The sequence below is a fragment of the Symphalangus syndactylus genome, chromosome 3 (assembly GCF_028878055.3).
Source record: "Symphalangus syndactylus isolate Jambi chromosome 3, NHGRI_mSymSyn1-v2.1_pri, whole genome shotgun sequence".
In the NCBI taxonomy this organism is placed as follows: domain Eukaryota; kingdom Metazoa; phylum Chordata; class Mammalia; order Primates; family Hylobatidae; genus Symphalangus; species Symphalangus syndactylus.
In genome coordinates this window covers 22,230,774-22,243,548 of record NC_072425.2, presented here as the reverse complement: position 1 = coordinate 22,243,548, position 12,775 = coordinate 22,230,774, and the positions used below count along the sequence as shown (strand labels likewise).

The following is a 12,775-nucleotide window of genomic DNA, read 5'->3' as shown; positions in this document are numbered from 1 at the left end:
GTGTAATAAACTATAAAAATCCCCATTTGACAGATGAGAAAATGAAGGCTGGGCTTTTAACCATTGCACGCTTAGATTTCTCAAGGGCTGTCACGGTGAATAATAACAGGCTTGTTGTGTGAGATCCCAGAGGACAAACCTCATTCTGTAAGGCAGAAATGAGAGGCAATTATACTTTAGCTTCTCCTGTAAAAAAAAAAAAAAAATCTGACAACTAGAGCTTCCTGCCACTAAAAGCATTCAAAAGGAGAAAGGATGATTATTTCCCCAGGATCCTATAAAAAGAGACAGAACATTGATTGAGAAGTTGGGTCAAGTTCTCAATCAATGAGTTTATAGTTTTCAATGAGTTTATAGTTTTTGCTCATATATGCTTTAATTAAGACCCATGCACTTTTAAAAAGAGGCATATAAAATTATTCATTTGATGTTTAAATAGCTATAAGTTTATAATACATGGAGTATTGTACTTTTAAAACAAAACTTTACATTATTTCTTAAAATGTACCCAATGACATCTAAACACAGAGTGATTTGATAATCACATCATTCATTTTTAAAATGCAAGAACAAAGTCATCCTGAAAAGGTGTATGTTTTACATTATTCCTTCTCCATTTAAACATGTATTTCCATTCTTCTCCTATACAAATTTTATCCTGTTGTAATAAATGTAATAAATAATTACATATATTACTTTTCACAATAAAAAAGTTTTTTGATTTCTTATGACCACAAAATTTTGTGTTAAAATAATTATGAAAAATCATCTACATTGAGTTATCACAATTATTACTAGTTTAAACAACTGACCAAAACTATGCAATTGTTAGCTTCAATTATATTAAGTTGCCAACATTCACCTATTTTGATCTACAAAAATGGTAATTTCATATGGTAATATATCACAAACTTTGAAAATAATTGTTATTTCTAAATAATAAGATTTTAATTAAAGGCATCTAGTAGGACTTTTTTTAGTTCATATGTCTAGAAATGAGTATTACTTATTACTAAAGTAAGTCAAAATCAACATCAATTATATTGCCATTTAGTTTTCATATGTTACATGGGAAACAAGATTATGCACTAGGTGATATCTTAAAGATAAGAAGAGTTTAGAAAAGAGAAATGTGGAAATTGAGGATCTAGACAATTATTTTCCTAAAACCATTATCTAGGAACTGAGAAGTCTCTGGAGATCAGCAAGAGTATGTGTCCCCCAAAGTGAAAATTGCTGAACCAAATGACCTCTGACCTCCCTTTCAGCAGGAAGATTCCTTGGTTATATAGCTCATCAACAGGTCTTATTACCTTGAATAAGATGGCTTGGTTTTAATCTGGGGAATCATGTTATATAGTGGCTAATAGTATAATCTTTGGCACCAGATAAATGTGACTTAAATTGATATTTTGCTCTTTATGAACTTAAACTTTCCATGCCTGTTTTCAAATTTGTAAAAGTGAAATAATAATAATAATAATAATAGTAGTAGTAGTAATAATAGCCTCATAGAGTTATTGATTTAAATGTGATAACACAGAAAAGTCCCCAGTTTAAGGTAAATGTTCGGTAAATGTTAGCTATGGGGCTATTAGGTTGCTGCAAAAGTAATTGCAGTTTTTAGCAGTACTTTTAATAATGATGATGTTAATGAAAAATCCGTATTATTTTGGAAAAGTCATAAGCACTTAATCCCTTTATCAGCACAGTGTGTAGTTTACACGGGGGCACAACAGTGACTATATGTCCAAGTCTATAGAACTAATTCTTTTTGTTCTTATGGCAACAGATGGACAATAGCAACTGCACCAGTGTGTCCCATTTTGTTCTCTTGGGCATTTCCACCCACCCAGAAGAGCAAATCCCACTCTTCCTTGTTTTTTCACTCATGTACACAATCAACATTTCTGGCAACTTGGCCATCATCATACTGATTCTCTCTGCTCCACGCCTCCGCATCCCCATGTACATCTTCCTCAGTAACTTGGCCTTGACAGACATCTGCTTCACCTCCACCACAGTCCCCAAGATGCTGCAGATTATTTTCTCCCCTACAAAGGTAATTTCCTACACAGGCTGTTTAGCCCAAACTTATTTCTTCATTTGCTTCGCCGTCATGGAAAACTTCATCCTGGCTGTGATGGCCTATGACAGGTACATCGCCATCTGCCACCCTTTCCACTATACTATGATCGTGACTAGAATGCTGTGTGTGAAGATGGTGGTCATGTGCCATGCCCTCTCCCACCTTCATGCCCTGCTGCATACCTTTCTCATGGGCCAACTAATCTTCTGTGCAGATAACAGAATCCCCCACTTCTTCTGTGACCTCTACGCTCTGATGAAGATCTCCTGCACCAGCACCTACCTCAACACCCTTATGATTCACACAGAAGGTGCTGTTGTAATCAGTGGAGCTCTGGCCTTCATTACTGCCTCCTATGCCTGCATCATCTTGGTGGTCCTCCGGATCCCCTCAGACAAGGGCAGGTGGAAAGCCTTTTCTACCTGCGGCTCCCACCTCACTGTGGTGGCCATATTCTATGGCACCCTCAGTTGGGTCTACTTCCGGCCCCTTTCCAACTATTCAGTGACCAAGGGTAGCATTGTAACAGTTGTGTACACAGTGGTGACTCCCATGCTAAACCCCTTCATCTACAGCCTGAGCAATGGGGATGTCAAAGGAGCCTTCATGAAATGGATGAGCAGAATGCAGACTTTTTTCTTTAGATAAAACCACACGTGTACCCCAAAACTTGAAGTATAATAATAATAAAATAAAAAAAAACCCAAACACAGTTCAGAGGTTTATCTATGATTCTGGAGAAATAATGTTGTGCCTCACAGATCTGCTTTCTTTAGAACTTTGCAGAAATATCTAAATTAGCTATATATCATGTATTTTCTCACTGGATACTGCACAGAGAAATCTATTAAATCCAAAGTACATAAAACAAAAAGGAACCACCATGTACTTAGTGTAAAACACTAGCATTTCTTTAACTATAATTAACAGTGTTCTCTGCAATTAAACACTAGGGTTGTAACTCTCAGAGTTCTTAGATATAGGCAATAGAAACCGATTCTGGCTTATGCATGGAGGAAATGAGTTTCTTGAAAAGATATGTGGAGCTCATGCATTTCCAAGGCTAGGGAACTAAACTCAAGAAAAATGGACAGGAATAATAAAGGTCATATCATCAGAACCACAGTGAAAATCATATCTAAGAACTAGTCTAATGAGGACACTATTGTAGCCACCAAACTCTATTCACTGCAGCTTGTATCTCCTCCTATACTACCAGCAGTAGTCACTGGACATAGTTCTTGGAGGTCTACAAACTGGTTATTACCACTTCAGAAAGAATTGTCCCCTTCTTATTCTTTTCACTACTATGTCTAGATTCAGAATAAGGTGGTGCATCTGACTGGTCAAGAATTTGGTCACCAACACATCCCCTAGCTGCCAGGAAAACTGGGAGAGCAATATTGATGCTTTTATTTTCTATAAGTTTATAGAAGTCAGGTGAAATGGGGTAACTACTTCAATATAAGAAGAGGAACATAATGATAATGTCTACTGTTTGGAGTCAGAAGTTATATATGCTCCAGAATGAAGCACTGTCATGCTTACCAATTTGCATTTTTCTTAACCTGCTTTACCTGCACTACCTCAGGGATAAATCAAACTCCTTTTGCCTAGAATGTTCCTGATCTCTTCTGTAGTTGATATGTGGAACTTGTCTAATAGTGGGTGAAAACTGATTTGTCTTCTGACCAATCAATACTGAGCATGAAGAACAGGTTCAAGCATCAAGAGTCTGTTAAAACGTTGATTCTTCAATATTATTAAAAGACTATACTGCCCAAAGAAATTGATAGATTCAATGCTATTCCTATGAAACTACCAATGACATTTGTCACATAATTAGAAAAAACTATTCTAAAATCCACATGGAACCAAAAAAGAGCCCAAATAGCCAAAGCAATCCTAAGCAACAGGGACAAAGCCAGAAGCATCACACTATCCAAATTCAAACTATACTACAAGGCTACAGCAACCAAAACAGACACATAGAGCAATGGAACAGAATAGAGAACCCAGAAGTAAACAACTACATGTTAGCTGGTTATGTTGCCCATTAATTGATGCAGTTTCTTCATGCATCGATGACCTTTAAAATTTGGCATGTTTTTTCAGTGGCTGGTACCGGTTGTTACCTTCTATGTTTAGTGCTTCCTTCAGGAGCTCTTGTAAGGCAGGCCTGGTGGTAATAAAATCTCTCAGCATTTGCATGTCTATAAAGGATTTTATTTCCCCTTCATTTATGAAGCTTAGTTTGGCTAGATATGGAATTCTATGTTGAAAATTCTTTTCTTTAAGAATGTTGAATATTGGCCCCCACTCTCTTCTGGCTTGTAGGGTTTCTGCAGAGAGATCCACTGTTAGTCTGATGGGCTTCCCTTTGTGGGTAACTCGACCTTTCTCTCTGGCTGCCCTTAACATTTTTTGCTTCATTTCAACCTTGGTGAATCTGACAATTATGTGTCTTGGGATTGCTCTTCTCGAGGAGTATCTTTGTGGTATTCTCTGTATTTCCTGAATTTGAAGGTTGGCCTGCCTTGCTAGGTTGGGGAAGTTCTCCTGGATAATATCCTGAAGAGTGTTTTCCAACTTGGATCCATTCTCCCCATCACTTTTAGGTACACCAATCCAATGTAGATTTGGTCTTTTCACATAGTCCCATATTTCTTGGAGGCTTTGTTCATTTCTTTTTACTCTAATCTTGTCTTCTCACTTTATTTCATTAATTTGATCTTCAATCACTTATATCCTTTCTTCCACTTGATCGAATCAGCTATTGAAGCTTGTGCATGCATCACGAAGTTCTCGTGCCATGGTTTTCAGCTCCATCAGGTCATTTAAGGTCTTCTCTACTCTTCTCTACACTGTTTATTCTAGTTAACCATTCACCTAACCTTTTTTCAAGGTTTTTAGCTTCCTTTTGATGGGTTAGAACATGCTCCTTTAGCTTGGAGAAGTTTGTTATTACCAACCTTCTGAAGCCTACTTCTGTCAACATGTCAAACTCATTCAGTTTTCTTCTCTTGCTGGCGAGGAGCTGTGATCCTTTGGAGGAGAAGAAGTGCTCTGGTTTTTGGAATTTTCAGCTTTTCTGCTCTGGTTTCTCCACATCTTTGTGTTTTCTTCTACCTTTGGTCTTTGATGTTGGTGACCTACAGATGAGGTTTTGGTGTGATGTCCTTTTTGTTGATGTTGATGCTATTATTTTCTGTTTGTTAGTTTTCCTTCTACCACTCATACCCCTCAGCTTCAGGTCTGTTGGAATTTGCTGGAGGTGCACTCCAGACCCTGTTTTCCTGGGTCTCACCACTGGAAGCTGCAGAACAGCAAATATTGCTGCCTGATCCTTCGTCCCAGAGGGGCACTGGCCTGTATGAGCTGTCTCCCAGTCAGGCTACATGGAGGTCGGGGACCCTCTTGAGGAGGCAGTCTGTCTGGTCTCAGAGCTTGAACACCACCCGGGGAGAAGCACTGCTCTTTATTGTATATATTCAAAAGCTGGAAGAGAGGATTTTGAATATCTCCAACACCAAGAAATGATGAATGTTTGTCATGATGAATATGTTATTTATCCTGATTTGATCATTATATATTGTATACATGTATCAACATATCACACTATACTCCATATATATGTACAACTATTATGTGTCAATCAAAATAATAATTTTTAAAATAAAACAAACATAAACACAGAAAAAAGATTAAAGATGCCTGGATCCCTGATGCCATGGAGTGCCTCTGTGGCCCTGGACTGACCAATTGCAAACTTTTTTGAACATTAAATGTAAATAAACGTCTATATTATTTAAAAAAAACAACAACAAAAGGAAACCAAAAAAGAATGTCTCACCAAAGAGAAAATATATATAAAGAGATAGAAATTATAAAAAGGAACCAAATGGAAATCTTCAAAAATGCACCCACACAAAATAAAACAAATAACCTCTTGCAATTAATAAATGAATAGAGCTAATAAACCAGCAAAGTTTCAGCATACAACATGAACATCAATAATCAACTGTATTTCTATATACTAGCAATGAATAACCTTCAAAAGAGATAAAATTTAATTTATAATAGTATCAAAAAGAATGAAACAGGAAAAAATTTAGCCGTGGATATGCAATACTTGTACACTGAAAACTACAAAACATTGCTGAAAGAAATTTAAAAGACCTAAATAAATAGAAAGACATTCATATAACGGACTGGAAGACTTAATATTCTTAAAAAGGCAATAATCCATAAATTGATCTACAGATTCAATGCAATTCCTGTAAAATCTTTATTGACTATTTTGTAGAAATGGAAGAGCCAATCCTGAAATTCAGATGAAATTGCCAGAAACAATGAGTAGCCAAAACTACCCGGAAAAAAAATGAACAAATTTGTAGAACCTACACTTTCCTATTTCCAAAATTATTACAAAGTTATGAAATAAAAGAAGATACAAACAAATGGAAAAACATTCCATGCTCATGCGTAGGAAGAATCAATATTGTGAAACACAGGTAAGACGTTTATCGGTCATTTGATTCACCCAATAAGCTGCTTTGCCTTGGAATGTTCAGGGCGCTATCAAAGCACAACATTGGCAAGAGCCAAATCTGGAGTTCCTTATCTAGGCCCTCCCCACAGCTCTGATCTCCCTCCCTCTGATCTCCCCAAAACCAGCTCTGCTCAGAATATACCCATGACTTCTCTCACCTATTCAATATGGCCCACAGCAGGCTAATCAGGGGTCTACCTTCCCCCATTCAAGCAGCCTACGGAGTCCACCCTTGACATCCTTATTGCGGAGGCTATACACAAATGGGTTGGCCAAAGGTGTAATGGCAGTATACATTACTGAAGCCACCATGTCCTGATGCTGAGAGTTCTGGGAAGGAGGCTGGAAGTAGACCCAAATGATGGTGCTGTAGAGGAAACCAACCATGGTGAGGTGGGATCCACAGGTGGAGACTGCTCGGCAGCGACCAGCAGCTGAAGGCAAACGTAGAACAATGGCCCCAATTCGGACGTAAGAGAGTACAATAAGGGCATAGGGGCCCAGCATAAGGAAGCCACCCTCAAAGAATAGGGCCAGCTCATTAGAATGTGTGTCAGAACAAGAGGCTCGCAGAAGTGGCCGGTGGTCACAAAAGAAGTGAAGAAGGTTAACGTTGCCCCCAGCATCCCCAGTCTAGCAAAGAGGCAGGATGAGTCCCACGTGCAACATGGTGTGCAGTATGGACACCACCCAGCTCAAGGCTAGTAAGCAGGCACAACGTTGGTGATTCATTACCAAAGCATATCGCAGGGGGTCACAGATGGCCACATAGCGATCCAGAGCCATGACAGCAATGACAAGTGTATCTGTAACCCCAAATGCATAGAAGAAAAAGAACTGAGCCAAGCAGCGGGCAGCAGGAATGGTTGGGTAATCAGAGACCAGATGGGCCAGCAACTGGGGCAGTGTAACTGTGGATAGCCCCATGTCTATCACAGAGAGGCCACGAAGCAGATAATACATGGGTGAGTGGAGTCTGGAGTCCCAGGAGATGAGCAGCACCAGTGTCACATTCCCCAATATGGTAGTCAGGTAAATAGCCAGGAACAGGAAGAAGAGGAGAGTGTGGGAGATGCTAGCTCTCGAGAACCCGAGGAGCAAGAAAACCGGAGAGTGTGAAGCATTAGGGGCACAGCTCATGATGAGTGACAGTCAGCCTGCCTGAAAGACAGTTTAGGTCAAAAAGAAAGTCATGGGTCTGATGTTAGGGAACATAACATTTCTATTTAATTCTAATACGTTACTGAAGATCGTTAAAGACCTAGATTCAACTTTGACCATCTACACTCCCTCCCTAAGGTCTAGGATTTCGCTTCCTTAATATGTATTTATTTTCTCCTTTATTTCTTCCTTTTCACCCACCCTAGTGACTTGTTCCATTTAATCCACAAGCCCTACTAAAGTCCCTCCCACAGTGAAAAACTCATTCATTCTTGTCTTTCTCCAGTGGCCAACTTCATGAAAGAATTATCTATATTCACTGTCTCCAGTTCCTTACCTTCCATTCACATCTCACCCAACTGCAATCCTCATGATTTCTTCTCTCTGAACCTGTATGGAAAATAACATACCATTAAAACACATAACATACAAAGAAACAATTCTTTCGACATAGTGACTTTTTTACATTTCCTCTAAGATCTGGAACAAGACAAGGATGTCCACTTTTACCACTCCTCTTCAACATAGTAATAGAAGTTCTAGCCAGAGCAATTAGACCAATGAAAGAAATAAAAGCCACCCAAATTGGAAAAGAGGAAGCCAAATTATCCATGTTTGCCGATAACATGATCTTATATTTAGAAAAACCTAAAAAGCCCACCAAAAAACTCTTAGATGAGATACTGCTTTAGAATGTCATGAAATTACTTGTTCTTTCTCTTTACTCCCTGTATTAGTTAATGGCATTATCATTACCATCTGTCTGATGCACAAACAAAAAACTGAAGGAATTACTGCATCATCTCCCACATCCAATCACTCCTTAACTTCTATGTTTTCCCTTATGTCCATTCTTTGCTGTTAGTCCACTATGACTATTTAAGTTTTAGCATCTCTAACCAATACTAATTTCTACAACCTCATTAATGGTTTCTCTACTTATCTCTCCTGATAGGTCTTCCATACTGATACTGGAATAAAACTTTCAATATGTGACTCCATGTTTAAATAGTCAGGGACTTCAGAATAAAATCCAAATGGCTTAATCTGTCTTGTATGGAACTTTCATTATTAGTACCTAACTTCTCTTCAAATTATACTGAGTCACCTATCCAATGTTTTGTTTTGTTTTGTTTTGTTTTAGACAGAGTCTCACTCTGTCACCCAGGCTGGAGTGCAGTGGCTTGATCTTGGCTCACTGCAACCTCCGCTTCCCAGGGTCAAGTGATTTTCCTGCCTCAGCCTCCCAAGTAGCTGAGACTGCAGGCATACATCACCACACTCGGCTCATTTTTGTATTTTTAGGAGAGACAGGGTTTCACCATGTTGGCCAGGCTGGTCTCGAACTCCTGACCTCGTGATCCAACCATCTTGGCCTCCCAAAGTCCTGGGATTACAGGCATGAGCCACCGTGCCCAGCCCCAATGTTTTAAACTAGACATTTTTTCTTAATTCTCAAACATGGTAAGCTCTCACACCCCTGTACATCTTCCCATTATTTTGAGAATTTGGGCTTTCTGAAATATGAGGTACTTAATACAACCATCCACACACACCCACTCAACACAGATAGAAATTTAGAGAAAATATAATAATCATACTTTTTTTTTTTTTTTTTGAGACGGAGTCTCGCTCTGTCACCCAGGCTGGAGTGCAGTGGCGCAATCTCGGCTCACTGCAAGCTCTGCCTTCTGAGTTCACGCCATTCTCCTGCCTCAGCCTCCAGAGTAGCTGGGAGGCCGAGGCAGGTGAATCACCTCAAGTCGGGAGTTTGAGACCAACCTGACCAACATGGAGAAACCCCGTCCTTACTAAAAGTACAAAATTAGCCAGGCGTGGTGGCACATACCTGTAATACCAGTTACTCAGGAGGCTGAGGCAGGAGAATCGCTTGAACTCGGGATGCGGATGTTGTGGTGAGCAGAGATCGTGTCATTGCACTCCAGCCTAGGCAACAAGAGTGAACTCCATCTCAAAAAAAAAAAAAAAAAAAAAGAAAAGAAATACCTGAGACTGGGTAATTTATAAAGGAAAGAGGTTTAATTGACTCACAGTTCCACACAGCTGGGAAGCCCTCAGGAAGCTTGCAATCATGGCAGAGGGCAAAGGAGAAGCAAGTACCTTCTTCACAAGGCAACAGGAGAGAGAAAATGCAGGGGGAACTGCTCCTTATAAAACCATAAGATCTCGTGAGAATGTACTATCACGAGAACAGCATGGGGGAAACCACCCCCATGATCCAATCACCTCCCACCAGGTCCCTCCCTTGAAATGTGGTGATTACAATTGGAGATGAGATTTGGGTGGGGACACAGGGCCAAACCATACCAGAACCTGAATAAATATTCCTCCAAAGATATACAAATGGCCATAGGTATATGAAAGTGTGCTTAACATCACTAATCATCAGGGAAATGAAAATCAAAATCACAATGAGATAGCACCTCACACCTGCTAGGCTGGTTATTATGCGGAATAACAAGAAGAAATAACAAGTGTTGGCAAGGAAGTGAAGGAAAGGGAACACTTGCACATTGTTAGTAGGAATGTAAATTGGTGCATCCATTATGGAAAACAGTACAGAGGGTCTTTAAAAACTTAAAAATAGCATGACCAGGCGACCCAACAATCCCCCTCCTGGGTATATACCCAAAGGAAAATAAATCAGCACCTCATAGAGATAGCTGTACTCCCATGTTCACTGCAGCATTATTCACAATAGCTAAAATATGGAAACAACTTAAGTGTCTTTTAATGAATGAATGGCTAAAGAAATTGTGGAATATTATTTAGCCTTTAAAAAGGAAGAGGTTCTGCTCTTTTTTGTGATAACATAAATGAACCTGGAGGATATTATGTTAAGTGAAATAAGCCAGGCACAGAAAAAAATACTGCATAATCTTACTTTTATGTAGAATCTTACGTTTTAAAAACTAAATACATAGAAACAGTGACTAGAAGGGTGATTAGCAGGAGTCGGGGAGGGGAAAAAATGAGTAGTTAGAGGTCAAAAGATACAAAGTTACAGTTTTGTAAGATGGATATCTAGAGGTATACTGTACAGCAAGAGGACATATTAATAATATTGCATTGTATACTTCTATCATGGAAATTTGCCAAGAGAGTAGATTTAAGGTGTTCTTACCATAAAAAAACAGGTAACTATGTGAGATAATGGATACATTAATTTGCTTGACTGTTGTAACCATTCCACTATGTATGTGTACATTAAAACATTATGTTGTACACATTAAATATACACAATAAAAAATAAGTCCAAGATTAAGTATATGAGAAAATAGAGGAGAGGCAATATTGAAGAGACACAAACTAAGAATTTGCCAGACTTAATGAAGGAAATGAATCCTCAGATTGAAGAATCACAGTAACTCCCAAACAAGATAAATTTTTTTAAATTCCATACATAGACACTATGTTAGGGAAACCACTGAATAGAAAATTCAAAGAGGTTATATTAAAAGCAACAAGAAAGAAAGACAAATAGACTGACAAAAGATTTATCAGCAACAAGAGATTCTAGAAAATTAGGAAATAATATTTCCAAAGTGCTGAGAGAAAATAATGACCAAACTCAAATTTTATATCCCTTTAAACTATTGAAAAAATAAAAAACATTTTTACACATGCTATTTTCTCTTTCATGGAACGTCCTCCCATCCTCTTAGGGCCCAAACTTAGGGCCACATGCCAACAAGTGAAAAGCTACTCATGTTGAAGGTCTCAGTCAGGCTTCATTTCTACTTGGAGACTTCACCAAGTTCCTGCACAGTCATTTTAGTAGAGCACTTTTCGCTTTTCGAGTAACTTCGTAAATATTGACTTGCTTATCTCCCAATGTACACTGTTAATATGTGTGTATACACACACATATATACATATGAACCTATGTAGATACACACACTATACATATGTATACATATATACTGGCCAGGAGCAGTGGTTCACACCTGTAATCCCAACAATTTGGGAGGCCAAGGCGGGTGGATCACCTGAGGTCAGGAGTTCAAGACCCGCCTGGCCAACACGGTGAAACACAGTCTCTACCAAAACTACAAAAAATTAGCCGAGCATGGTGGCAGGTGCCTGTAATCCCAGCTACTTGGGAGGCTGAGGCAAGAGAATTACTTGAACCCAGAAGGCAGAGGTTGCAGTGATCTGAGATCATGCCATTGCACTCCAGCCTAGGCAACAAGAATGAAACTCTGTCTCAAAAACAAATAAATAAATAAACAAACAAACAATGTACATTCGTCACTGACTTCCTAATACCTAACACAGAGCTGGGGAATGAGTGGGTGCTCGTTAAACATTTGTTAACTAAACAAAAGAGATTTTCTACTAAAGGGCCGTGGTCTAGAAGTTAATACAAAGGTTTTGGAGTCAGACTTACCTGGAGCTTCACTCCATATCTGCCATTTATTAACTGTGTGACCTTAAGCAAGCTATGTTTTCTCATCTGTCAAATAGTGACAAAATTTCTCATAAGGTAGAGAAGATTAAAGGAGAACATCTTCTGTTAAGAGACTATTTTTGGAAGAAGCTGAGCTTTACAGAGGCAAAGCAAGAGATAACTTTTTTCACACGACTGCTTTTTGAAAAGTCTCATTTTTAGGTACTAAAATTCCAACACATTAGAACATAAAAACTTCAATTCTCAAGCAATTTAAACTGTGCTTTCTTCCCCAGCAGGGTTTATATTTTCATCCAGAAACCTGCATTAGGGAAAGAGGGATGTGACTGTCTTCATCATTGCACCATCTTATACATCCTTTTCTGTCTCTGGCTATTGCAGTATTGATTTGAAGAAGGGAAACGGAAAGGTAAGGTCTCTTTGAATGATAGAGCTGGTAGAAGTTACAAATACTGACTCTTTTCTCTTGTGGAGCATCATATTGGCCCATTTGAGACCACCTATAGGTAACTATTACTGCATTCTTCCCAGATAAGACTAA

General features: G+C 38.8%; 2 protein-coding genes across 2 annotated transcripts; one reads left to right on the top strand and one right to left on the bottom strand.

The window, feature by feature from the left end:
* Positions 1-1,792: 1,792 nt before the first annotated feature.
* OR1Q1 (olfactory receptor family 1 subfamily Q member 1) lies at positions 1,793-2,737 on the top strand. Its single transcript, XM_055269924.1, has one exon. It carries the CDS (start codon positions 1,793-1,795, stop codon positions 2,735-2,737), a length of 945 nt encoding a protein of 314 aa, XP_055125899.1.
* Positions 2,738-6,651: 3,914 nt separating this feature from the next.
* OR1B1 (olfactory receptor family 1 subfamily B member 1) lies at positions 6,652-8,192 on the bottom strand. The gene has a single exon (XM_055269922.1). It carries the CDS (start codon positions 7,779-7,781, stop codon positions 7,275-7,277), a length of 507 nt encoding a protein of 168 aa, XP_055125897.1. The 5' UTR covers positions 7,782-8,192; the 3' UTR covers positions 6,652-7,274.
* Positions 8,193-12,775: the final 4,583 nt, after the last annotated feature.